The sequence below is a fragment of the Peromyscus eremicus genome, chromosome 4 (genome assembly GCF_949786415.1).
Source record: "Peromyscus eremicus chromosome 4, PerEre_H2_v1, whole genome shotgun sequence".
Taxonomy (NCBI): domain Eukaryota; kingdom Metazoa; phylum Chordata; class Mammalia; order Rodentia; family Cricetidae; genus Peromyscus; species Peromyscus eremicus.
The window spans coordinates 78,483,291-78,507,549 of NC_081419.1; the positions used below are offsets into that span (position 1 = coordinate 78,483,291).

General features: G+C 40.5%; 2 protein-coding genes across 5 annotated transcripts in view; both read right to left on the reverse strand.

Annotated features, from left to right (window-relative positions):
• Nat10 (N-acetyltransferase 10) overlaps nucleotides 1–6,167 on the reverse strand; it is a 44,847-nt gene extending 38,680 nt beyond the window's left edge. Inside the window, exons 1-3 of the mRNA XM_059261019.1 lie at nucleotides 5,915–6,167; nucleotides 1,972–2,094; nucleotides 1,291–1,382 (exon numbers count right to left, since the gene is read on the reverse strand). Coding sequence (XP_059117002.1) covers nucleotides 1,291–1,382; nucleotides 1,972–2,079 — 200 coding nt within the window. The 5' untranslated portion in view covers nucleotides 2,080–2,094; nucleotides 5,915–6,167. The remainder of the gene's footprint in view (nucleotides 1–1,290; nucleotides 1,383–1,971; nucleotides 2,095–5,914) is intronic.
• A 4,003-nt stretch (nucleotides 6,168–10,170) lies between these two features.
• Caprin1 (cell cycle associated protein 1) overlaps nucleotides 10,171–24,259 on the reverse strand; it is a 38,508-nt gene continuing 24,419 nt past the window's right edge. For all 4 annotated transcript variants that reach the window (XM_059261020.1, XM_059261021.1, XM_059261023.1 and 1 more), the window contains 8 exons: nucleotides 21,275–21,336; nucleotides 20,296–20,406; nucleotides 20,011–20,160; nucleotides 19,049–19,199; nucleotides 14,608–14,802; nucleotides 13,940–14,040; nucleotides 13,542–13,605; nucleotides 10,171–12,009 (listed from right to left, as the gene is read on the reverse strand). In XM_059261020.1, the coding sequence (XP_059117003.1) occupies nucleotides 11,945–12,009; nucleotides 13,542–13,605; nucleotides 13,940–14,040; nucleotides 14,608–14,802; nucleotides 19,049–19,199; nucleotides 20,011–20,160; nucleotides 20,296–20,406; nucleotides 21,275–21,336 (899 nt within the window). In that variant the 3' untranslated portion in view covers nucleotides 10,171–11,944. The remainder of the gene's footprint in view (nucleotides 12,010–13,541; nucleotides 13,606–13,939; nucleotides 14,041–14,607; nucleotides 14,803–19,048; nucleotides 19,200–20,010; nucleotides 20,161–20,295; nucleotides 20,407–21,274; nucleotides 21,337–24,259) is intronic.

Genomic DNA, 24,259 nt, shown 5'->3' on the forward strand with positions numbered 1-24,259 from the left:
TTACCCCTAAGCCGAACTGAAAACTTAACCCCTTAGGCCCTGAATCATCCTTTCTATTTCCAAGCAGTCCCAAGGTACCCACATGTGTTTGCTTTGAGGGTCCCCTACAAGTCTTCTTTAAAGATCTGTATTTGTGTTTTTGTGAGGTGTGTGTGTGTGTGTGTGTGTGTGTGTGTGTGTGTGTTGGGAAATTATTTTAAGGTGTGTTACTTTTGTTTATGTCGCATTTGTTTAACTCTGTGAAGCTGTGTTGCTTTGCCTGTCTAAAACATCTGGTGGTCTAATAAAGAACTGAATGCCAACAGCAAGGCAGAAGAAAAGACAGGTGAGGCTGGCAGCAGAGAGAATATATAGAAGGAGAAATCCGAAGGAAGATCAAGGAAAGAAAGAAGAGGAAGGAGGACATCAGGGGCCAGCCACCCACCTACACAACTAGCAACAGAGTAAGAAAGAAAGGTTTACAGAAACAGAGAAATATAAAAGCCCAGAGGCAAAAGACAGACTGGTTAGTTTAAGAAAAGCTGGAAAGAAACAAGCCAAGCTAAGGCCAGGCATTTATAATTAAGAATAAGCCTCCGTTTGTGATTTATTTGGGAGCTGGGTGGTGGGCGCCTCAAAAGAGCAAAACCAACCAACAATATGTGTCTCTGTACTTGTGCCCATGTGAGTACATACACACAGGCATGCATGGATGGAGCTCAGAGAGCACTGGACTCCTTGGAGCTGGAACTGTAGGCATCTGCAGGAAGCCTGGCTTGTGGTATGGCTGCTGGGATCTGAACTACAGTCCTCATGATTGCACAGCCAGTACTCTTAACCAATGAATGATCTCTCCGACACTACCACCATTACAGCTTCAGAAAATCAGAGGAGTCTGGATATGTAACTCCGTGGTAAAGCACTCATCGAGCACACATGAAGTCCTGTGGTCAATACCCAGCACCACACACACACACACACAAAAAAAAGGAGGGTGGGGTGGTAAAAATAATCAAGTGTCTAATGAACAGTAAAGTGGTCTCAGAAGCTCTCTGAAGAGGAGAAAGGGAGAAGCATTGTGACCTTAGGCATCAAATCTCTAGGAATGTCTATGAGTACAGCGCTATCATGATCTTGATGCAGAGTCAGACAGGAAGGGGAGGTGAGGAAGTACAAAGGCTTCTGTCTGAAGGGCAAATACTGGCCTGAGAAATAGAAGTAATCCTCAAACATTGTCATTGAGTTTCTCCTGGCATTTACCTAGGAAGCAGGAATTGAAAGGTGGATGTGACATCCGAGGGCCAAGCTTACCTGCTAAACCCCAGCTCTTTCTTGTAACACCACAGGACTGAGGGCCGAGCCTTCACAGTGGCTTTGGACAACATATGATGAAGAATAACCACCTGCCAAGAAAGAAAAACATCACAGAAGCTCAGTGTCAAAGACACCATAGAGACCGCCAGGCCCACGACATCATTAGAAACAGTTAGAAACTAACCTGCCAAGGAAAGCACCCAAGGTCACAAGACAAGAAATAACCAGACAGGAACCAGAAGCTAGGTCACATATGTTTGTTTGTTTGTTTGTTTTCTTTTTTTTTTTTTTTTTGGTTTTTCGAGACAGGGTTTCTCTGTATAGCTTTGCGCCTTTCCTGGATCTCGCTCTGTAGACCAGGCTGGCCTCAAACTCACAAAGATCCGCCTGCCTCTGCCTCCCGAGTGCTGGGATTAAAGGCGTGCGCCACCACCGCCCAGCTAGGTCACATATGTTTAACCTTGAGGTCATGCCATCATTTCAGCATTCTAAAAATATTAGTTCATCTGCTCATAAATTTAAATATAAAAAGTTTACCATTTCCAGGTACTAAATGAATGCTCCTACCAGGCACTTTACCAGCCAAGGGGTCCTAATGCCACCATATGCTGAAACCTCAAACGGCCTAGGTAACCTGCCAACTTTGGGACAGGACACAAAGCATTTACCAGGTCTTACCTGATCTTTTCCTCGATCCCCAACTACAACAAAAAGAGACCTCTGCCGCTCAGCCACGCCATTCTCAATGAGAATCCGAATTCGGTTATCCACCTTCTTCCGGTGCATGGTGAAAGACTGTCACTGAAACAGAAAGAAAGGCGATGCAGATGAACTAAATACCACATCCGCCGGGCGGTGGTGGCGCACGCCTTTAATCCCAGCACTTGGGAGGCAGAGCCAGGGGGATCTCTGTGAGTTCGAGGCCAGCCTGGGCTACCGAGTGAGTTCCAGGAAAAGGCACAAAGCTACACAGAGAAACCCTGTCTTGAAAAACCAAAAAAAAAAAAAAAAAACTAAATACCACATCCGAGTAAGTGGCACCAGCCTTCTGTGGAGATTGTGCTAAGCACAGCTGTAATCTTAAATACAATCTTAATCTTCAAACAGTTTCACAGGCCTCAGTTTTATAATCAGGAAACTAAGGCTTGAGACACGGTGTTCCTAAGCATGGGAAGTCAGCAGAGAAGTGGATTTTATATCACCAAGGAGTTTAAGAAAAATTAGGGGAGGCAGAAGCAGGCTGATCTCTGTGAGCTGGAGGCCGGCCTTGTTTACACAGTGAGGTCCACAACAGCCAGGGCTACACAGAGAGACCCTGTCTCAAAAACACAAAGAAAGAAAAAGAAGAGAGAGAATCAGGACATGTGTTTAAAATAAATAAAACCAGGAATGATTAAAGTATAAAATAGTATCTCTATAGACCCAAAAGAACAGCAAGATAAAGTATGATATACTCTTTTATTCTACTGGGTTTTGTTTTTTTACAGTGTGATGCTTCCCAGGCTGACCTTAAGTTCACTATAGCCCAAGATAACCCTAAATTTTGATCTTCCTGCCTCCACTTCCAAGTACTAGGATTACAAGCAACCGCTCAAAGTACAGACATACATCACCACACAAGATGTTATGTTATGCTGGGAATCAAACCCAGGGCCTTGTTCATGCTAGGCAAGCAAGCATTCTACTATCTGAGCAGCATTCCCAACACTATAAATACCATTTGATACACATACATAACACACAGAGGGGAGAAAAACTAAAAAGGACTAGATGGGGGGAAAGCACAAAATGTAATTTCTAAATAGTGACTTTATTTTATTTTATTTTATTTTATTTTATTTTATTTTATTTTATTTTATTTTTTGGTTTTTCGAGACAGGGTTTCTCTGTGTAGCTTTGGAGGCTGTCCTGAAACTCGCTCTGTAGCCCAGGCTGGCCTCGAACTCACAGAGATCCACCTGCCTCTGCCTCCCGAGTGCTGGGATTAAAGGCGTGCATCACCACCGCCCGGCTAAATAGTGATTTTTATTTTAACATTTTGTCTTTTATGATTTGGTTTCTTTAAAATTCACATGTGTGGACTGATTGGTGCCAAGCCCAACTGTCATCAGAGAGGCTTTACCCAGCAACTGATGGAAACAGAGGCAGAAACTCACAGCCAAACACTAGGGGGAGCTCAAGGAATCATGTAGAAAAGGGGGGGAAAAGGATTGTAGGAGCCAGTGGGGTCAAGGACATCACAAGAAAACCAACTAACCTGGGCTCACAGAGACTGAATTGACAACCAGGGGGCCTGCATGGGACTGACTAAAGTCCTCTGCATATATGTTACACTTGTGTACCTTGGTCTTCTTGTGGGGCTCCTAACAATGGGAGCAGGGGCTGTCTCTGCCTTGCTGCCTGCTTTTGCAACCTATTCCTCCTCCCGGAATGCCTCATCCAGTCTTAACAGAAAAGGAGGTACCTAATCTCACTGCAACTTGATATACCATGGCTGGTTGACATCCACAGGATGCCTGTCTGTATCTGAAGAGAAACAGTGGAGGAGGAGTGGATAGGTTTGGAGGGGGAGAGGGAAACTTTGGTTGGGATGTATTTTAAAAAAAAAAAAAAAAAAAAAAAAAGATGTTCACATGTGTGGTAAAATGGCTCAGCAGGGAAAGGTGCTTGTTGCCAAACCTGATGACCTGAATTTGATCTCGAGAACCCACAAGGTAAAAGGAAAAGAACTGCTGGGTGGTGGTGTAGCACATCTTTAATGCCAGCACTTGGGAGGCAGATCTCTGTGAGTCTGAGGCCAGTCAGGGCTACACAGAAAAACCCTGTCTCGAAAAACCAATGCTCCTCCCCCGGCAAAAAAAAAGGGGAAGAGAACCAACTCCTAAAAGTTGTTCTCCGGGGGCTGGAGAGATGGCTCAGTGGTTAAGAACACTGGCTGCTCTTCCAGAAAACTCAGGTTCAATTCCCAGTCCCCACATGACAGCTCACCACTGTCTGTAACTCCAGAATATATGACACCCTCACAGAGACACATGAGCAGGAAAAATATCAATGCACATGAAATAAAAATAAATCATTAAAAAAAATTGTTCTCTGACCTCCACAGGCACTCCATGACATGCAAAACAACACACACGCACAAATTATAATAAAAATTAAAATTCACGTTATTCATCAAATGAGGGAAAACAAACATATTTCTATGAGACAATGCGTTTCCTTGGGTGAGAAGTCACACTACAGGCTACACGGCGGCTTCAAAAAGCACCATGCGGGCCATGAGTGTACAGTGGGACAGAGTTTGCCTAGCTGTGGGAAATAAGTATCCCCAAACAGTAGGGCTTCACACTGCCCCCCAACTCCACCTGAGCCCCTTCCTTTGTGTATCAGTTCAATTTGTAAGCTCTATGTTGCCAGACACGTAAAGACCCACAAAAAATGAATGGGTACCTAATTTTTAGAGTCTATCGTGTGTTTTAGTAGGAGAGTCCTTTACCAGGAGTTTACCATTACCAGGTAAGGCTCTTAACTACAAACTTTAATTCTAAGAGTATTTTTAAAAAGAAATGAGGTAGAACTACACAGACGAAATGAGATATAAAAGTAACAGCTAGAGTAAGGAATCTGATAATGGTCTAAGATCACTGTTGCCAAAAAAGGCCTAATGGACGAGGAAGGCAACTCTGGACATAGAAAACTCAAGATGAATCGGTCTCTTTTTTCTTGTTTTGTTCTTGTTAATTTTTAATGTTTTGTTTGTTTGTTGTTTGTTTGAGACAGGGTTTCTCTGTGTAGCCTTAGTTGTCCTGGAACTCACTCTGTAGAACAGGCTGGCCTCGAATTCAGAGAGCTCCCTCTTACCTCTCTGCCTGTCCAGTGCTGGGATTAAAAGCATGGGCCACCAGGACCAGCTAGATCAGCGGTTCTCAATTTATGGGTTGCGACTCGCGACCCCCAAAAGGTCGAAAGACCTTTTCACAGGGGTCAACTAAGAACATTGGAAATATCAGATATTTACATTACGATTCATAACAGTAGCATAATTACAGTTATGAAGTGGCAATGAAAATAATTTTATGGTTGAGGGACACCACAAGGATTGAAGCATTACGAAAGTTGAGAGCCACTGAGCTAGATGAATCGCTGCTGTATCCATTCCTGTACAAATACCAAGCACCCTGTGCCAAGCATCACCGGTGCACTGTCAAATGTCCTAAACGAGACTCAACTGGATAGAGCATAAAACAATGGACAAGCTGCAGTCCATTAGGAGCAGAAGATTCGGGATTAACCAGCCTTAGTACAAAGCCTACCACTGCTGCCAGGAGAAAGCTTCTCGGAAAGCGGCTTTGAAACCCACCCACTCTCTACCCTCCCAGTTAGACGTCCCTGAGTGTGGAAAAGAGCCATGCACCCCCGAAAGCGCTCAAGAAACCAGCCCCAAAGAGTGTTTGAGTATCCAAGACCGGGAGAGTCTGTCTGCTGGGCGTCCAGAAGAGAGGCAGTCCGAAGATCCCGGCACCAGCCCGGACAGGGGCTTTGGTCCTCGCGCCAGAACCGCGGGCCGGGAAAGGACACCGCCGCACACCTCAACATCCGACCAAACCTTTCCACAGAGTACCTGCGTCCGGAGTCCGCCGGACCCCAGCCAGCCGCACAACGGAAGTAGGTGAGGGCACAGAGCTGCTCCGGAGACCTGCGCGTTTGCGAAGAAAACGCCGACAGCCAGCTGAGCACGCCAGGAGCCGCCAGTGAGTGTGGACACTTAGGCTGCCGACAACACGTGCGCAAGCGCTCAACGGGGGTGGGGCCACTAGCGCGATGGGACCTTCCCTTGCTTCGGCGCTTGGTGATGACGCCTACGTGACGCAAGGCCCATACCGCAGGTGTCTACTACGGCTGCGCACTAGCTGCCGGTCGCCATTGCAGTCAAGCTGTGTACCATTTGCATCTGACCCTACAGCCTAGTTATGGCGGGCGGAAATAAACCGTTTGGATATCCGGGCGCCCGCGGCAGGCGTTGGACACTGGTATCCGAAATCATCTGCTGCACCAGTAATAAAGGGCGCCACTGTAGCCCGAGTACATGAGACACAGATGTTCCAGGCGTGGGTGCAGTTTCATCGACCCCGCCCCCCGCAACTTTTAATGACATGAAACTAGGCCAGTAGCTTCTTTATTCATCTCACCGAACCCTGCAACCCGCAGCAGTCGGGGGGTGGGGGGTGGTTGGGGTTGGTCCGGGTTTATGTAGACTGTAACCACAACCGTGGCGGCTGTTCTTCTCAAACCCGTACCATGTGAAGTGTCCCGAAAACCCAACATCAGGGCTCTATTGAGTTACCTTCCCTGGAGTCCACCTTCTGGGCACAGGACATGTTAACGCCCCATACTCTTGGACAGCATAAGCTCTGGTGTACAAAATTGAATTCCTTCCCCAAATTTAAGCACTTCCAATTTTAAAATCAATGTATACATTAATTAACAAAACTTTACGATGCCGAGTAATAGTATGTTGATAGTCACCAAATGGTCCTAGCTTTAAGTTCTAAATGAGCTTAATTAAATAAAACTAGCAGTATCGTATAAACGGGCAGAGAAGTCCTGTCAAAGTGGACACAGCAATACCCAAAATTCCGAAATGACACTTGACAATGTTCAACTTAAAAATAGCAAGTTGGGGCCGGGCGGTGGTGGCGCACGCCTTTAATCCCAGCACTCGGGAGGCACAGGCAGGTGGATCTTTGTGAGTTCGGGGCCAGCCTGGTCTACAGAGAGAGATCCAGGAAAAGGCGCAAAGCTACACAGAGAAACCTTGTCTCAAAAAGTCAAAAAGTCAAAAAAAAAAAAAAAAAAAAAAAAAAGCAAGTTGGGTAAACCTTAGGCTATGTAAATGCTACATAAGTGGACTGGATTACAGGATTTCAGTTTTAATGGGGGGAGGGGGGAGACCCACTGGAATTTTGAGGACAAAAATTACCAGCTTGACTCCTAGTCACTGCAAAATCTATGACACCACCATGTGAGAGTAGAAATAGGGAGAACTGCCATAGGATATTGTACATTTCTGGTCTAGAATGTAAAGGAGTGAGGCAAGTGAAGAGTGGCCACAGTGATAGATGGCTGTGCCAAGCTGGGGAGCCATGTGATTTTACTTAAGGACCGTATAAAGACATCAAATATTGCGTTCAATTTATTGCCCCCTATCAAATGGTTGGACAAAACAGGCGGCAAAGTACTAGGCCAGTTTGGAATATCGAAGACAACCAAAAATCTTAAATGTCTACTGAGAGAGGATGGGTATGAGCATGGCACTACACTCCTGGGGAGGTTAGAGGATAATTTTTGGAAGATGATTCTCCTCGACCATGTGGATCCCAGGAGTCAAAAACTCTGGTCAGGCTTGGCTAAAAGCGCCCTTACCCGATGAGCCATGTCACCAGCCTACTATCTCTCACTACCCTAATATCAAGTATGAGTTTTGAGTTTGAGGAGCTTGCGACTTATGTATTTCTAGACAAACTTAACTAAAAAGAACTAATGATAGAACAGTGAACTGGATTAGGTCACTTTCGTAAATATAACAGAGATGAAGCCTATTAACCAAGGATACTCAGTGCAGACAGGAAATCTGTTAGCCCCTCACCACTGCCATCTTTGCTGCAAAGAATGAAATGTACCTTCTAGATAGATTCCATTGACCCATAAACTTTGGTTTTCAACACTGCAGTGAGGGTCTTTTAAATGGCAGTTTTATTGGATGGCCCACTATCCCAACCCCCAAACAATACATACACCATTTGAAAATCTTCAATAGCTTCCAAATGTTAAGAGACAAAAACTGAACATAAAAGAAAAACTGCCCTTACGAGTTTCCCCAGCCATATCTTGCTAAAGCTTAAACCAAACAGCAGTCACTGAAGCATGGGCCTCTTTGCTTCTCTTTTGTCCAGTTTACCATTCCCCACCCATATTATCTTAGTCCAATTATCTTTCAATGAAGTCTCACCTTATCACACTGACTAGGTCACACCAGATTTATTATCATTAACCACAGTTGAATCATGTCACTTACCACATACATTTGGCCCACTCCATCAGTGTCCTGATTGGTTCTTTTTGCCACCACTAATTGAACACTGGCCATAATGCCGGGCAAAGAATACCCAAATGTGCTAATAAAGTTCAAGTTGTCTCCTTAAAGAAATACAGTACTCACAGGAAATTAACTTACAAATTAATATACCAAAACTTGACTAGAAGTGGATCTGAGAAACTGCTTCTTCCAATGTCAACAGTGAAGAACCAAGGCAGCGGCAGGAAACTGGTAAGCTTCAGAATAGCTTATTATGTATAATGGAAGACATACAGTAATCTAGCCTTTTTCTTGAAAGACCAGATCAGGGTCTTCTCTTCTCCCACAAGGAGCATTTAAGGAGTTTTTCCTTAGGATGTATCCAACTCACAGGCTTTACTAATGAAATTTAAAACATTCTCTAGTCTTTTCAAGGATGTTTATAATTCAAAATAGTAAAGGAAAAGCCTGATTTTATTTTTCTAGATTTCAATTCCATTAACTCCATAAAGGGGACATTAAGGGCAGTACTGATTGAAATATAACTTATACTCAAAACTAAGAGTACTTAATAACTCAAGTAGGATACAGATTGAGAAGCTTAAGGTTGAAATGAAGGGTATGAATTCAGTCATATGTATACCCCATTTCCCTTAATTAGATGTACCACTGAAAATATAACGAACAATACAAATTGCCTGGCACACATAAGAAGCTGCTCAACTATATTCTGCACTTATAAATTGGTTGTCAGCTAAGCACCTTAGTGAATGAACCTGAGAATAAGTATACATTCTCATGTCTCTTTGAAGTCTCTATACAATAGCATTGTATGAGTGCATATATATGTATATGTACATATATATGGAGACAAAAGAACTATAGAGAAGTTAATTTACTACAATCATTGGAAGGTCGTGTGTTTTAATATCAAGATATAATGATCAAAAGAAGAGAGAAGGAAAAACTCTTTTTTAGGAATATTTAGGGCCTGGTAATAAAATAGCCCCAACCAAAAAATAACCAATGGCATGCTACCTTTAACAAAGTTTTCTTGTGTGTGTGTGTGGGGGGGGGCGGCATTTTCATCATACATGTAGTATATATACATACTGGTAATTGTGCATGTACAAGATCTTTTATATTCTAACTACACTGAGAGTGTGACAATCATTTCCCTGTACTCTACTAAAATACAGATTTGACCAAACAAAAGGTCTTCTGCATATTATACAAGATACTGAGTACCAGAACTCAGGCCTTAATGGAACTACTTTAGTAGTTCTGTCTAGTGAGGCATTCCTTAAGAAAAAAAGTCTAAATTGAGACATTAAAAAGTTTTACATATTTAACCAGTAATGGTAGAATAACATCTAATTATATGGTGCTCTTGAAAGGAATAAGCAACTCTTAGAAAATACAGAAGTCAAACTACGAACACATGGTACACATTCTGCCCTACACTATGTGTAGAAGCCATTCTCCACATTCACCTCAGAACTCAAATTCAATACTAAAGAACTTATTTTACGTTGATTCTGATGTCTGAATATCATGAAATTATTTTATAGACATATAGCAAATTTAGTTCTCTATAGTACTTCAAAAGCACACACCATCTAGTGATTATCCAATAAACCACGAATGTTTTAAGCATCCCACTAAAATACAGCTAACATATGGTTGTGGTACATCCCAGGCAGATGTCATTTAAAGCACACAAGGGGAGGTGCTGACAAAATACTCTTGGCAAAAGTAAACAGATAACCCTTCCAATATGATGTACCACAACCACACATGAGGAAAGTCGAGAATTTATTTTATTTATTTTAAAATAAACATTGACGCTTCCCCATTATCCACCACCCTACAAAACTTTTGAAATGTGGAATGTTCGATGATAGCCTAAACATTTTTAGTAGGCAATAAAACCAGCAAAAACTCCAGTTGTCTAATGATGAATATCTGAGAATTTTGTTTTGCTTTTGAGTAGCTGATTACCTGCTGGGAAAAATGTTTGCTAAAGGCTGAAAGTAAAATTTAATTCTATACAGAAAATAACATTAACTTAGTAGCCTTTGTTTAACAAGAGGAATTAATTCTCCATGGAGGAAAATGGAATGGGACAACAAGCAGCATTAAGTTCATAGGCACACAGACTAGTGCTCAACCTGCTAGCACAAATTCCAACACAGAACATATGGCTAAGTCACAGCTAAACCTTCCATCTCCAAACTGTATACTCTCCCTATGCATCTAAGGCAAGGAATCAACACTTTGAACATAAATGTCTCCACAAGAAAAGGAGAATTAAATCAGACAAAAGGTAAGTAAAACTCCTTCAGAAACAGCTGCTAGACATAACCACAAAGTCTGTGACACTAACAATGCATGGGGTGAATCAGTTTAGCTGCTAGCTGTTGAACACCAGTGTTTCAAGATACAACTTTTAGAAACATGTTTTATTTGTTTTGCTTATACCATCAGAACTGAAACTACTGTCTGTCATTTCCCTCAAACAGGGAAATCGATCTAAAACATATACTGGTGCTTTTCAAAAGATAGCAATTTTAAAAGGGTGGTAGCAGCAGGCATTTGATCTTTTTCAAGAACTTTCAGGCTGCAGGAGAAAAACATGTGACCAAAAGTGTTATGATTATCCATCCATTAGAGATTTTCATCAGTACCTACACCAATTTAGATAACAATACAGCAAGATCCAAGGATTAGTGATGACAATGCACATTATCGTGAGGAATGACAAACAGTACCAATCCTCATGTAAGTCACTGTTTCAGAGTAACTGTTAAGTGTTTGAAAGGATCTAAATAGTTCACATTGAGTACAGAAGCAACCCATCCAGATCATACCCCGTATTTGTTGCATATTTTTCTAGAAGAGCCAATCAAAGCCTAATTTGCATTTTGGCTTTGTCTTACACCATATCCACTACTAAAAAGCAATTTACATGTGTTTTTAATCACAGTTGTTTGGCCAGAGGACTAGTGCTATGCCAAGGCTGGTGGCCAGCCTCACTTGTGTGATTAAGGACCCATGCATAATTTGGTATGCTTCTAATCAGTCGGTGCTCCAAATTAACAGGAAAAGCTGTGAAATGTAGTTGTTTCGCCAAACCACACTCCACTCCTTCCATCTTCCTCTCAAGGAAAATGCTTTGTCAATTACCACTGAATAATTCTAGGGCTGATTGTAGATTTTATCCAATATCAAAAAGTCAAACTTGCTTTTTTTTCTAAGCCACTTCAAATAACTGTGGAGATATTATCACCCCATAAGTATATAATGTTTTACTCCTAAGCAAGGGTGAGGAATCTGAGTATCGTGTGCAAGGCTCAAGATGACGCTTAGGACAGAACATGCAGAGTAAAAATTGTTTCCTTCCATATCCAGGTAATATAAAGCTGACAATTGTAGTCCTGTCTTTATGGGATGAACAGTCCCTTTACAATAAGATTCCTGAAAGGGAGAACAAATAGATAATAACTCTTCTGGTAACATATTATAGTACACTGGCCAGTGTGTTTTTGGCGATTAAACATAATCCTGTGAATCACATTAATTCACTTGCTGAGTGTTCATTTGCGGCATCCCTCTGTTGGGTCTTGGGGGCCCTCCACGACCTAGAAGACAAAAATGGCATTTGATTTTTCTTTCAAGTATTATTTGTTTTGCCTTCAAGCAGACTTTCATCTGAAGTCAAGAAGCATGTGGGCAGCTTGTCAGCACACTATTAGGCTTAAGAGGCCAATTCTTCAGTGTTCAAGTTTCACCTGTCCTGGAAGTTGTCTTTTGCATATTTGCTCATGTTCTCTAGCCAAAAGAAGAGTAGAGCTAATGGAGTATTCCACCAGTACTCATTCATTCATTCATTCAACAAGTATTTATTGAGTGCCTACTATGTGCCAGGCACTGTCATGAGGCGTTGGGAATAGATACAGCAGTGAAGACAGACAAGGTACCTGCTCTCATGGAGCTTACATTCTAATGTACACGCTAGCTTACATTTCAATAGTAAGTAACATCATACTATCAAAATTAATAAAAGCACCAGAATGAAAACAGACCTTTTTACCTAAACTGTTAAAAAGAAACTACATAACATTCAAAGTTGTATATTGACTTATAACAGGTAAAGTAACTCTTTACATGCTGTTAAAACATATTTTATCTATCAGTTAACTCAACTTTCATAGAATATGCTACAAGGTGGGATAGAAGAACATAACCCACATTCACATGCAAATACCTTTGATACTTCAAGTCAGTATTTCCCAGATGACCTGTTAACTTTTTTAAAAGAACTGCCTTAACGGTTAATTGCCACTAGCATTCAAATTAAAGTACTTTATAATTCTTCCTTAATATACATTTTATACATGTCATGGCCAGCCAATAACTGTTAGAAACCTAATTCTTTAACCTCCTTCAATCAGAGAACCATTTAGAACTTCAGATTACATGAAATGCTGCCTATAATTAATTGTTCAACAGATTAACTTTCTCTCCCTGTGAGAAATTATTTTCCATTACTTGAAAGACAAATGAAACAAAAGACTCTAAACTTCTAATGTTTAATTCCAATGCAATTAAGTTGCTAAGAATTTGGGAGTTCTATCAGAAATACATTTGATATTTAGATCGCTAACATTGTTTCTGAAAGTATGCAAATTACAGTTAGTCTGTCACTTCTAAATGGTTCTCTAGGTGTACCTGTGGCTTATCTGGCCATTAAAGGGCTTCTGAGCCTAAAATATAATATGCATGTTTCAAAAATCAAAGAGGGTAATAAATTTATATAAATGTTCAATCTCGTTCCAAAAATGTCTTACAAAAAGTTTCAGTAAGTACTTCCTAAAAACATTTAGCAGGTTTTAAGACCTGAAAAATAAATTTCCAGTTGGAAAAACACTTTTCTGAGGCAGAGAAAATGTTCCGATTTTCAAGACAATAACAGGGAAAGTCATTCAAAAATTAAAATTTGGATTCAAGATGAAATTTTAGAAACAGAGCATTTCATTTAATCTTTAGCAACAAGTCTGGAAAAGATAAATGCACTCCTAACATATAACCTACATGCAGACTATGAACAGCTCTTCCAAGGCCAGAACAGAAGCTCCACATAGGAGCTAGGATCACCACCACAAAATATTACCTCGTGGGGCTCCCCGTGGTCCACTCTGCCCAGAGCCTCGCTTGAAATTCTGCTGATATCCATCCTAAAAGACAAGCTAGTTAGTACTGAAAAGGAAAGTAATTTTGTAAACCTCTATCTAGTCTTAGCGCTTAACACTAGCAGAATACATAACTCCTTCTAGACATCAGTGGACTACAGCTAAGTTACTCTGTTCTTACTGTGCTTCCATTAAACTCAAGAATGTTTACATGTAGTTCCATATCGAAACCACTTTTAGCAAACTACATTAGGTGGTTACAGATGAGTGTTTAAAAAAAAATAAACCAAAGCCATCATTATTATAACAAAGTATATTGGACACCACAAAATTAACCCCAAATCACTTAATCACTGAGCTTCACCCTATGTTTACATACCCGCTGGTAGCCAGAGTAGTCCCGGGGAGCACTGAACTGAGACTGTGTATAACCACTATTTGGAGTGTTTGAGAACGAAGGGCGGTAACCATCATATCCTCCTAGAAGTTAGGACAAGGAAATAATTTACTTTTCCTTACAAGGAATTTATTTTCTTAAAGGGAACGGTTAAAAATGCATGACACACTACTTATTTAAACTAATTTTGAATTTCCCATCTTGATCCAATCTGTTTATCAATATCTAAGTACCATCTGCTTTAGATGATACTTTTTTGTCCATCTAGGAATGAACACGCATGCGCGCGCACACACACACACACACACACACACACACACACACACACACAAAACAAACTCAGACAAACCTATAAACATCTGTGTAACAACTCAATTTTTCTTTCCCAGTTTTGTCATAAAAAACTGGCAAAATTAGCCAGGCATGGTGGTGCATGCTTTTAATTCCAGCACTCAAGAGACAGTGGCAGGTGGATCTGAGTTTGAAGCCACACACATACAACATACACTTCAAATGTTTAAAGTATACATTAAGAGACTAATACAGAGAGGCAACTCTTACCCAAAAATGAGACATATCTCTACATATTTTACAAATCAGGGGAGACTTGAAACTGTAAAAAGTAATCCCAACTTGCTTTATTTGTTTACCTCTAAATCCATTGGCAGGGCCCCTGTATCCATTCATCAAGCCTCGGGCACCACGAGACCCTCCTCGGGACACACCACGACTGTTGTAATAAGGCTGACTGCTACGTGGAAATCCAGTGTTCTGCTGGGGAGGCTGCTGGTGGTTACCGGGCACTTGATGGGGCTGGTCCTGGGAACCATGGTAAGTGCCAACCACTGTTAAAGGAAAATGTGCATACATAAACAGAGTTCACTACTGTTCTTTCTTCCCACATGCTTTCTGAATTATACAAAATCTACACTCTAAAAGTTAAATTACTTTAATAAATTTGCCTATTAATAGGAAATTATAACACTAATGAAGTCCCTATTTTTCCCCTACCCACTTGTAAGATTAAGCTAAAGAGGGTCATTTCCCCAATAGTAATTACAGACTGCTTAAATCAGAGCTTACAATACACCATTCTTCCACACATAAAATTGGAAAAGGCTCTCCTCTATCACCAACATCTTCTGAAAGTAACTGAACTTTTAGCAAAAGTAAACTCCGAAATTCACAAAATCCATAATGAAATAGTATATGTGTCATAGATTTTCATTATAACTCTCCTTAGTAATGTACATTTTCTTATACTTTCTTATTTCCCTTGGCACATAGTGAAACATCCAAACCATACTCACAGCTAAGTGGCTCTATAGAAAAATGTCATCAATTTTGTATCTGAAACATGAGAGGCTTTCAACTTCCATCCTTTGGTGCCTAACAAGTACAGCTGACTTAGAAGACAGCAAAATGGTACTCACACTGGCATTCAACCTACTGGAAGGGCTGGTTCTAAGAGGGGCTCACATTACTTTGCTCCCAACCACCCAACCACCCCTTCTCAACCTCCATAATGAAAAGAGTTATACAAAATAAAAGTCAAACATAAAATACTAATGTATGTTATCTGATTATTATTCCAGTGTTTATTATACATAGGAGAGAAAAAAAATTCTAAGTACCTTTGGAAGATGAGGAAAAAATAGAATCAAAAACAGCTTCTGCAACACCACTAATTTCTGGAAATTTAACTTGTGTATCCCCCCACCCACCCCAAGAAATTCCAGACAGTGCCTTTTTTTTTTTGCCATGAAAAGCCAGAAAACACCTATGCAGAGAGAAATAAATGATCGTGGCATCTTTCAAGCTTTACTGAATATATTATTCATGATATAATCTTTCTATACACATTATCTTTGATTATATTCAACATAAAAATTTCAAGCAAATGTCAAGTACAAATTACATTTATTATCTTGAACATTAAACTGAATTTTCAAATCATATTTTTGTTGTTGTCTTAAGACAAGTCTCACTACATAGCCTAGGCTGGCCTTGAACTCAAGACTCTCTTCTGCCTCAGTTTCTCAAGGACTGGATTACAACAAGTATGCACCATCACACCTACCATCAAAACATTTTTTCCCCCTTTGGTTTTTCAAGACAGGGTTTCTCTGTGTAACAGACCTGGCTGTCCTAGATCTCTGTAGACCATGCTGGCCTTGAACTCACAGAGATCCACCTGCCTCTGCCTCAGAGTGTTGGAACTAAAGGCGTGCTCCACCCACCACCCAGCTATCAAATCACATTTTATCATTAAGAATTGTATTAAGGTTCTGCAGAGTTAAGAGCACTGGCTGCTCTTCCAGGGAACCTGAGTCAATTGCCAGAACCCATATAGAGCCCCCCACACACACACCCATATGGAGGCTCATAACCATCTGTGACTCCGATTCTAAGAATCCAAAGCCCTCTTGCGGCTTCCTCCAGGAACCAGGCAAGCATATGGTGCACAAACATGCAGGCGAAACACCCAGACAGGTAAAATGACATTCTACTATACTCATAGATGCCTAGCCCAACTGGCATCAGAGAGGCTTTACCCAGCAACTGATGGAAACGGAGGCAGAGACTCACAGCCAAACACTAGGGGGAGCTCCAGAAATCGTGCAGAAAAGGGGGACCCAGGAATGAAGGAGCCAGTGGGGTCAAGGGCACCATAATAAACCCCACAAAACCAACTAACCGGGGCTCACAGGGGCTCACAAAGACTGAAGCGCCAAACAGAGAGCCTGCACGGGAGTGACCTAGACCCTCTGCATGTTACAGTTGTGTACCTTGGTCTTCTCGTGGGGCTCCTAACAGTGGGAGCAGGGGCGGTCTCTGACCTATTCCTCCTACTAGATTGCCTCATCCAGTCTTACCAGAAGAGGAGGTGCCTAGTCTCACTACAACCTGATATGGCTGGCTGATATCCATGGTTTGCCTACTGCTTTCTGCAGAAAAACTGAGTAGATGGAGTTCAGGAGGAGGGGATGGGGATGGGGGAACTTGGAGAAGAGGGAGAGGAAACACTGGTTGGGATACAAAAACAAAGAAATAAAAACAAAACCTTAATAGGTATGTAAGTCAAACATCTAATACTAATAAATCATAAATTTTGTTTGTTGATAAAGGACCTCACTATGTAGCCCTGGCTAGCCTGAAACTCAAGAGATCTCTGCCTGCCTCTGCCTCCTGAATACTAGGGATTAAAGGCATGCAGCACCATGCCAGGAAAGAAATTTATTACCAAAAAAGGGGAAAAAACACAATTAAAATTTCATAATTATTTCAGTGTAGCAGAATTTCTATTTATTTGTTTAGAAAGTAGCTTACAAAGGAAAAGCCGAGCCAGGCATGATGGCACATGCCTTCAAACCCAAAATTCAGAAGGCAGAGAAAGACAGGTTTATCTAAGTGTTCCAGGCCTGCCCATTTTACAAAGCAAGTTCTACAACACACAGACCCTGTCTTAAAAGAAGAAAAAAAAAGAAAAAAAAAAAAAAAAACCCCAAGATTCTTTGCCAGGTACTTTTTTTTCATGTAGGAACAAATTACTTATTAGATTTTATTCAAATTAATGCCAGGCCTAGAACACACTAGGCATTTTCCAGACGCAGGGGATATAAATTACCAACACAGTTCTTATCCCCTTGGAAGTTTTACTACTCTAATAAAAGATAGAAAATTAATGAGTGACCAAAAAGTACGCTATATTTGAAATGAATGATGAAAATATTCCTGAGGTAACATTTGCATACAGAATGGAAAGAAGTCAAAAATCCCCAAGTGCAGAGGACTTCAAGAGATCTATTATACACAGTAGTGACTACAGTTAAGAAAAGCCTATACAGGGCTGGTGGGATGGTTCAGTGGGTAAAGTGTTTGCCCTGCAGCCTGTGACCCACACTGATGGACAAGCAGAGAACTGACTCCAAAGTTGTTCTCTAGATACCACATGCATGACGTGGAACATGTGTGCACATGAAATTAAAGTTTTACTTTTCAACAAGATGTTTAAGTGTTTATGTGCTTTGTTTGTGTGTATATAAGCACACTTTGTATGTATAAAAACATTCTAAATTATGACCTTACTGGCCAAAAAGGATTTCAATGTAGTCCACCAATTACAGTCAACATAAGTTTTTGCCCAACATTTTAGCATGTTAAGAAGCAAGCCAAGCTGGGAAATGGTGGCACAAACCTTGATTCCAGCACTCGGACAAAGAGGCAAGCAGATCTCTGAGAGGCCACCCTGGTCTACAGAGGACAGGACAGCTGAGGTAACATAAGGAAACCCTGCCTCAAAAAAATCCAAAGTGGGGGGGGGTGAAGCCAACCTATTGATTCTAAGCTTGCAAGTGGCCTACTGCTAACCAAGTACCATGTTACTGATTCATCTACAATGCAACTCTCTGCACCCAAGATTCAGAATCATTGCAGAAGAAGGGGAGATAGGATTGTTAAGAGCCCAAATAGGCAATGTGCTTTGAGATTCTGTCTCCTAGAAACATCAGAAGCTAAATGCATGAAGTCTCCCCAGCACAGATGGTTAAACACGAACTATGAGAGAATGACACCAATAGACATTATAAAGCAAATGGGAAGAAACTCATGAGGCCTCAACCCCAGACAAAGAACAAGAGGGAACTATGGAATGCTGAGAGCAGGAGAAAGTCTTCCTCGGCAAAGAGCAGAGCAACTGATTATCCAATACCAAATGGTCAGCCCTGAAAACATACCAATAACATTATACAGACTGAATAGGTTGTAATATGTATTTAGGAATACATAAACATGTTAACAACAATTAAGAGAAAAAAATGGCAATATTTGAAAAGGGCGGGATACTTGGGAGGTTTCCAGACAAGAAGTGGGGGAAAAAGGATGTTATCTCATTATTTTATAATCTCAAAAATAAATTATTTTAAAAAACAAAAATAAAATAAAAGACTGAGAAGAAAGTCACCCTAGGCTGGGCAGTGGTGGCACATGCTTTCATCAAATCACTTGGGAGGAAGAGGCACAGTTCCAGGACATCCAAGGCTCCACAGAGAAGCCACAACAATAAAAAGGAAGTCACCCTGGCCTTCTTACCTGTTTGCAGTTGATCTTGTTGAAGCTCCGTTTGCTCCACTTGGTGGGGCTGACTGGGAAAACTCTGGTTATAACTGGCCTGGTACTGATTTTGCTGTTTCAAAGTTTCTGGTTCATTAACAGGAGGAACTGGGGCATTCATATTAAACACCTGTAGCAAATGAAGTAAATGATTAGTTCATACCTCTAATCTTGCTTTAGACATGGAATATCTCAGCATTGGCTTTCCTTCAAATATTAATTTAAAAATTACAAGAAATTTCAAAATACACATACAACAAATAAGCTACCAAACTTTTGATGAGGCATTATTTATTAACTCAATTTATTTTTATTAATGTATTAATGAAAAAAATTGTAAGTGATTAAATCTTCAGGAATTCCGTTGAGCACTAATTCAACTGTATTCCAGATTATAATACTTTTTTCTAGTAATTATATAATTTAAAAGTAATTACTGATGAATCAGTGAAGTATAACATCTAAATTTTACTTTCAAACATTCCAGTACGGTAAAGACTAAGCTAACAGGTTCTAACTGCAGACATTTATACGACACTCCTTTGTTTTGTTTTAAAGAATCAGTGTGTGTTTATGAGTATGAACTGCGCAGGTGGAGGTTGGAGGACAACTTTAAGAACTCAGATTTCTTATTCTACCATTTGAGTTCCAGGGATTAAATTTAGAATATAAGGCATGGCAACAAGGACCTTACCCACTGACTCACCTCTCTGGCCTTTTTGTTTTGTTCAAACTTTGTTAAATCTTGTAACCTTTGGGATAAAGCTAAAAAATCTAAATATGAGTGACTCCTAAGGCTCAAATTTATCACTGAGAAATCAAACAATCAGCGTCTGTCTAGTGGTCAGTAAATATAACACAAATACAACAGTACATACAGATGCAGCTCAGCTGTATTTAGCATGACTCATAGTACACACTAAACAGTGTTAATTGCTCACCGTTTGCATGGATTGGAATGGAGCTGCATTTACATTGATTCCACTGCTATGCAAAGGTTTACTTGTCCCAGCCTGGAACACTTGAGGCTGAGAAGCAGCAGGAAGGGATGATGATGCTGTAGTCTGGTCTGTATTTAAAGATATTGTTGCCTAAACACAAAGTGAATAAATAAATATACTTTAATGGGAACCTAACTCAAAATTTTTACATGTTAGGTAAAATAGGACCTAAATGCATTTATAATTAAAGTACCATCCCAATTCATGCTTGGTAACAGAACTTGCCTGAATCTGATCAATTGGCTCCTTTTGTGGCCGCTGCTCTGTAGCATGAGAAGGCTGGTACAAGGGTTGCGACGCTGTATACCCCTCACTTGTGGATGAAACCAAGGGAACCTATACAAAAATAACAATTTCAAATCATATTTTTTTCTAACTAAACTATTACAAAATAATAATAATAATAATAATAATAATAATAATAATAATACCAACTCTAAAACAGATTCAAAGAAAAGACATGTCTACTAAGAGAAATTTTCTCTCCATTTTGAGACTACAGACTTTACAATATGACTGGACAGGTGACACACAACTTTAATCACAGCACCGGGGGTAGGCAGAGGAAAGCAGATCTCTGTGACTTCAATTTCTACATAGCAAGTTCCAGGCCAGTCAGGATTACATATTAAGACTTTGTTTCAATATGAAATAAACACCTAACAATTGCAAACTATGCTGATATTTAAATCTCAAAGCTAAATCAAAGCTTTGTCTAGTTAGAATTGTTTTTTGGGGATTTTTTTTTGGGGGGGGGGGCGTTCCTTGAGACAGAAACAGTTTCTCTGCATGGCCCTGGCTGTCCTGGACTCACTCTGTAGACCAGGCTAGCCTCAAGCTCAGAGATCCACCTGCCTCTTCCTTCGGAGTGCTGGAATGAAAGGTGTGTGCCACCACTGCCCGGCAACTGTCTTAAATAAAGACATTTGTTTCACTTTAATTCACTATTACATATGCAAAGCAATGTAAAAACAATATTAAGACAAAGTCCTGCTGTGTGAATCATGAAAAAATTTTAAAGTCACCAAAAGAAAAACAAATATATGCATGGAAATAAATTCTAAAAACTACCCATTGTCGATGAATCTTTAACAGAACACTTTGAAAGTGATCAAATGCATCCCAGACTAACTCAACTAAGAACGAGTCCTCAGGAAAAAAAAAAAAAAAAAAAAAAAATGAAACTACTCTTATTCGTTCTTACCTGTGTGGCTTCTGGTTGTACAGGAACTTGATTAGGTTGGGCAAGTCTAGATTCAGAATGAACTGCAAAATTAAGAGAGGTGTTACCTAAAATTTGTTGAGAGAAAATCCAATTTCTTAAACTTTATCTACATCATACATAGTGTTAAGGGTAAATTTCTATAACCAAATGATTAATGAACAATTTCAAAATAAATTACAAAGCACAACTAAGATTTCAGCTTTCAAATTAGCACTAAGCACTTTAGTTTATCAACAGTGACTATAGTTTACTCTCATAGTTGTTTCAATTTTGTGTTTTGCTGGGTAAATTAAGATGTCAGTAAGAAAAGTATCAATAAAAGGTAGCCAATAGATAATAACCAGTGCCAGTACTTTTGAGAAAGTCCACCTCTGAAAGTAGCATAATCCCACATGGTCTGGCCGTTAGGATTTCCTAGTTCTTACATTCAGAAGGCCTGGTCTGGTCCCTGAGAGATGGCTCAGCAGGTAAGAGCACTTGCTGCTCTTCCAAAGGACTGGAGTTCGGCTTCCAGCACCCACAGCAGTTGGCTCACCTGTAACTCCAACCTGTAACTCCAATTTCAGGGGATCCAACACCCTCTCTGGCCTCTGCAGGCACCCAAACACACTGGCATACACATGTATACATACATACAGAAATAAAAATAAAAAGTTAATTTTTAAAGTAGCACAAGAAAGCAGTGTCACTGATATTCAAGACTTTGACAAGGGCTGACACAAAGGCTCGGTAGATTAAGAAACACTTTTGTTGTCAGGTCTTACAACCTGAGTTCTTTTTATCTTTAGAACTCTCAGGGTAGAAAGAAAGAACCAACTCCAAGTTGTCCTCTGACTTCCACATGCTCAATAGTGGTGCGTGCACACGTGTACACACACAATAAAAAAAAAATACACTATAACTCTTGCATACACACAAAATAATAAAAACATAAAATACAAGATTTTTTTGCTATATTTTAAGACAAAGTTAATATCTTAATATCAACTTAATCATGTTTCTATAGATTTAAAAAAAAAAAAAAGATACAGCCAGGCACCAGGCATAATGACACACATCTTTAATCCAAGCACTCGGGAGGCAGAGGCAAATAGATCTCTGAGTTTGAGGCCAGCTGGTCTAAATAGTGAGTTCAAGAACACCCAGGGTTACATAGTGAGACCCAGTCTCAGAAACAAATAACAAAAACCCCACATTTTTACTAAAAGCACACACACCGTATGCATCTTTATTGGATGTTCTCTTTCTCTTACCTCTCCCCTTAACCACAGATCATCAAAAGTACAGATCATTGGATATGTTTTCAGAAAGCATCAAACATCAATGGATAGTCTAAAGGGCTTAGTTAGCATTAGCTGAGTGTTTGACAACCTTACAGGTCAGTACTACATGTATTAACTTTGGCACAATTCCCAGCTGAGAAAACTACACAGCTCCTTACTCTGGTGGTGTTCACAAAAACAAACATTTAAAAAACAAAAACAAAAGAGGGCTGGGCTGGAGACTTGGCTCAGTAGCTAAGAGCACTTGTTGCTCTTGCAGAGGAACCCAAGTTTAATTCCCAGAACCCCCATGACGGCTCACAATCATTCCAGTCCCAAGGGATCTGATGCCCTCTCCAGGTATATATGTGGAACACAGGCATACATGTAGACAAAACATGTAAAATAAACATAGAAATAAAAATAAAAAATAACAGTTGTTTTTGTAGGTATTACCTCTTCTAACTCTTGGTTCAGAGATATGACATGAGCTCCCTTTAATGTACAGAAATCCTAATGACATTTCTAAAGTTAACTATTTGTCACTGAGCAACTTTTTACACTTAAGAATATGGCAGGCGTGGTGGCACACACCTTTGACTGCAGTACTTGGGAGGCAGAGGCAGGCTGGTCCCAGAGAGTCCAAGGCCAACCTGGTCTACATAGTGAAGTCCAGGACAACCACAGCTATGTGGTGAAACCCTATCTCAAAAATGTCGGGGGGGGGGGGGGGGAGGGGGGAGGGAGGGAGGGAGGGAGGGAAGGAGAGAGAGAGAGAGAGAGAGAGAGAGAGAGAGAGAGAGAGAGAAGGAAATAAGAATATACTGGATTTCATGTTACTTTATACCACTTTGACACCTTGATATGCTCTGGTTAGAAGACCAAGATCAAAATCACCAATGATCCTATAGCAAAGATCTATACAACACAATGCACAGACTATGCAGTTGCTACTCAGGATTGAATGTCTCATTCATCTCTTCCTCTCAAGCTCATGAATCCCCTTCCATGGTTGTATCATCAGAAATTCTCCCTTAAGAGCTGCAGGAATCCACATTATTCTTCTTAAGATTTTTAAAATTGGCAGGTGGTGGTGGCACACGTCTTTAATCCCAGCAATCTCAAGGCAGAGAGGCAGGCAGATCTCTGTGAGTTTGAGGCCAGCCTGGTCTACAGAGCGGGTTCCAGGACAGCTAGGGCTACACAGAGAAACCCTGTGTGTGTCTGGGGAAAAGGGGGGAGAGAGACACATACGACAAATGGACAATTTTTGACAATGAGGCTCGTCATTTAAGCGCACACACAGTTTGCTGGTTCTTCCCCACCAGGCAGCTCACAATCAGTTAGAACTCCATTTCTAGCAGGATTCGAGAGCCTCTAGCCTCCAAGAGCACCTGAACTCACTATGCATAAACCAGGGACAGGCACAGACACAGACACACACAGAATCAGAACTTTTAAAAAGATTTTTGAAATTTTAAAAATACCACACAGTTTCACTAACACAAATTGCAGCAACTGTCAAAACTATATCAGAAGGAAGTGGTTGACATCTACAGGTGGGGAGGATAACTTATAAACGAAAGAAAACATAAGTGTAGGCTTCTGGAGCACTAATAATTTTCCATTCCCGACTTAGACTGTGAGAAGTCATCGATTCTGTGTGTGTGTGTGTGCCAATACAAGTGTTACAAGAAAAAGA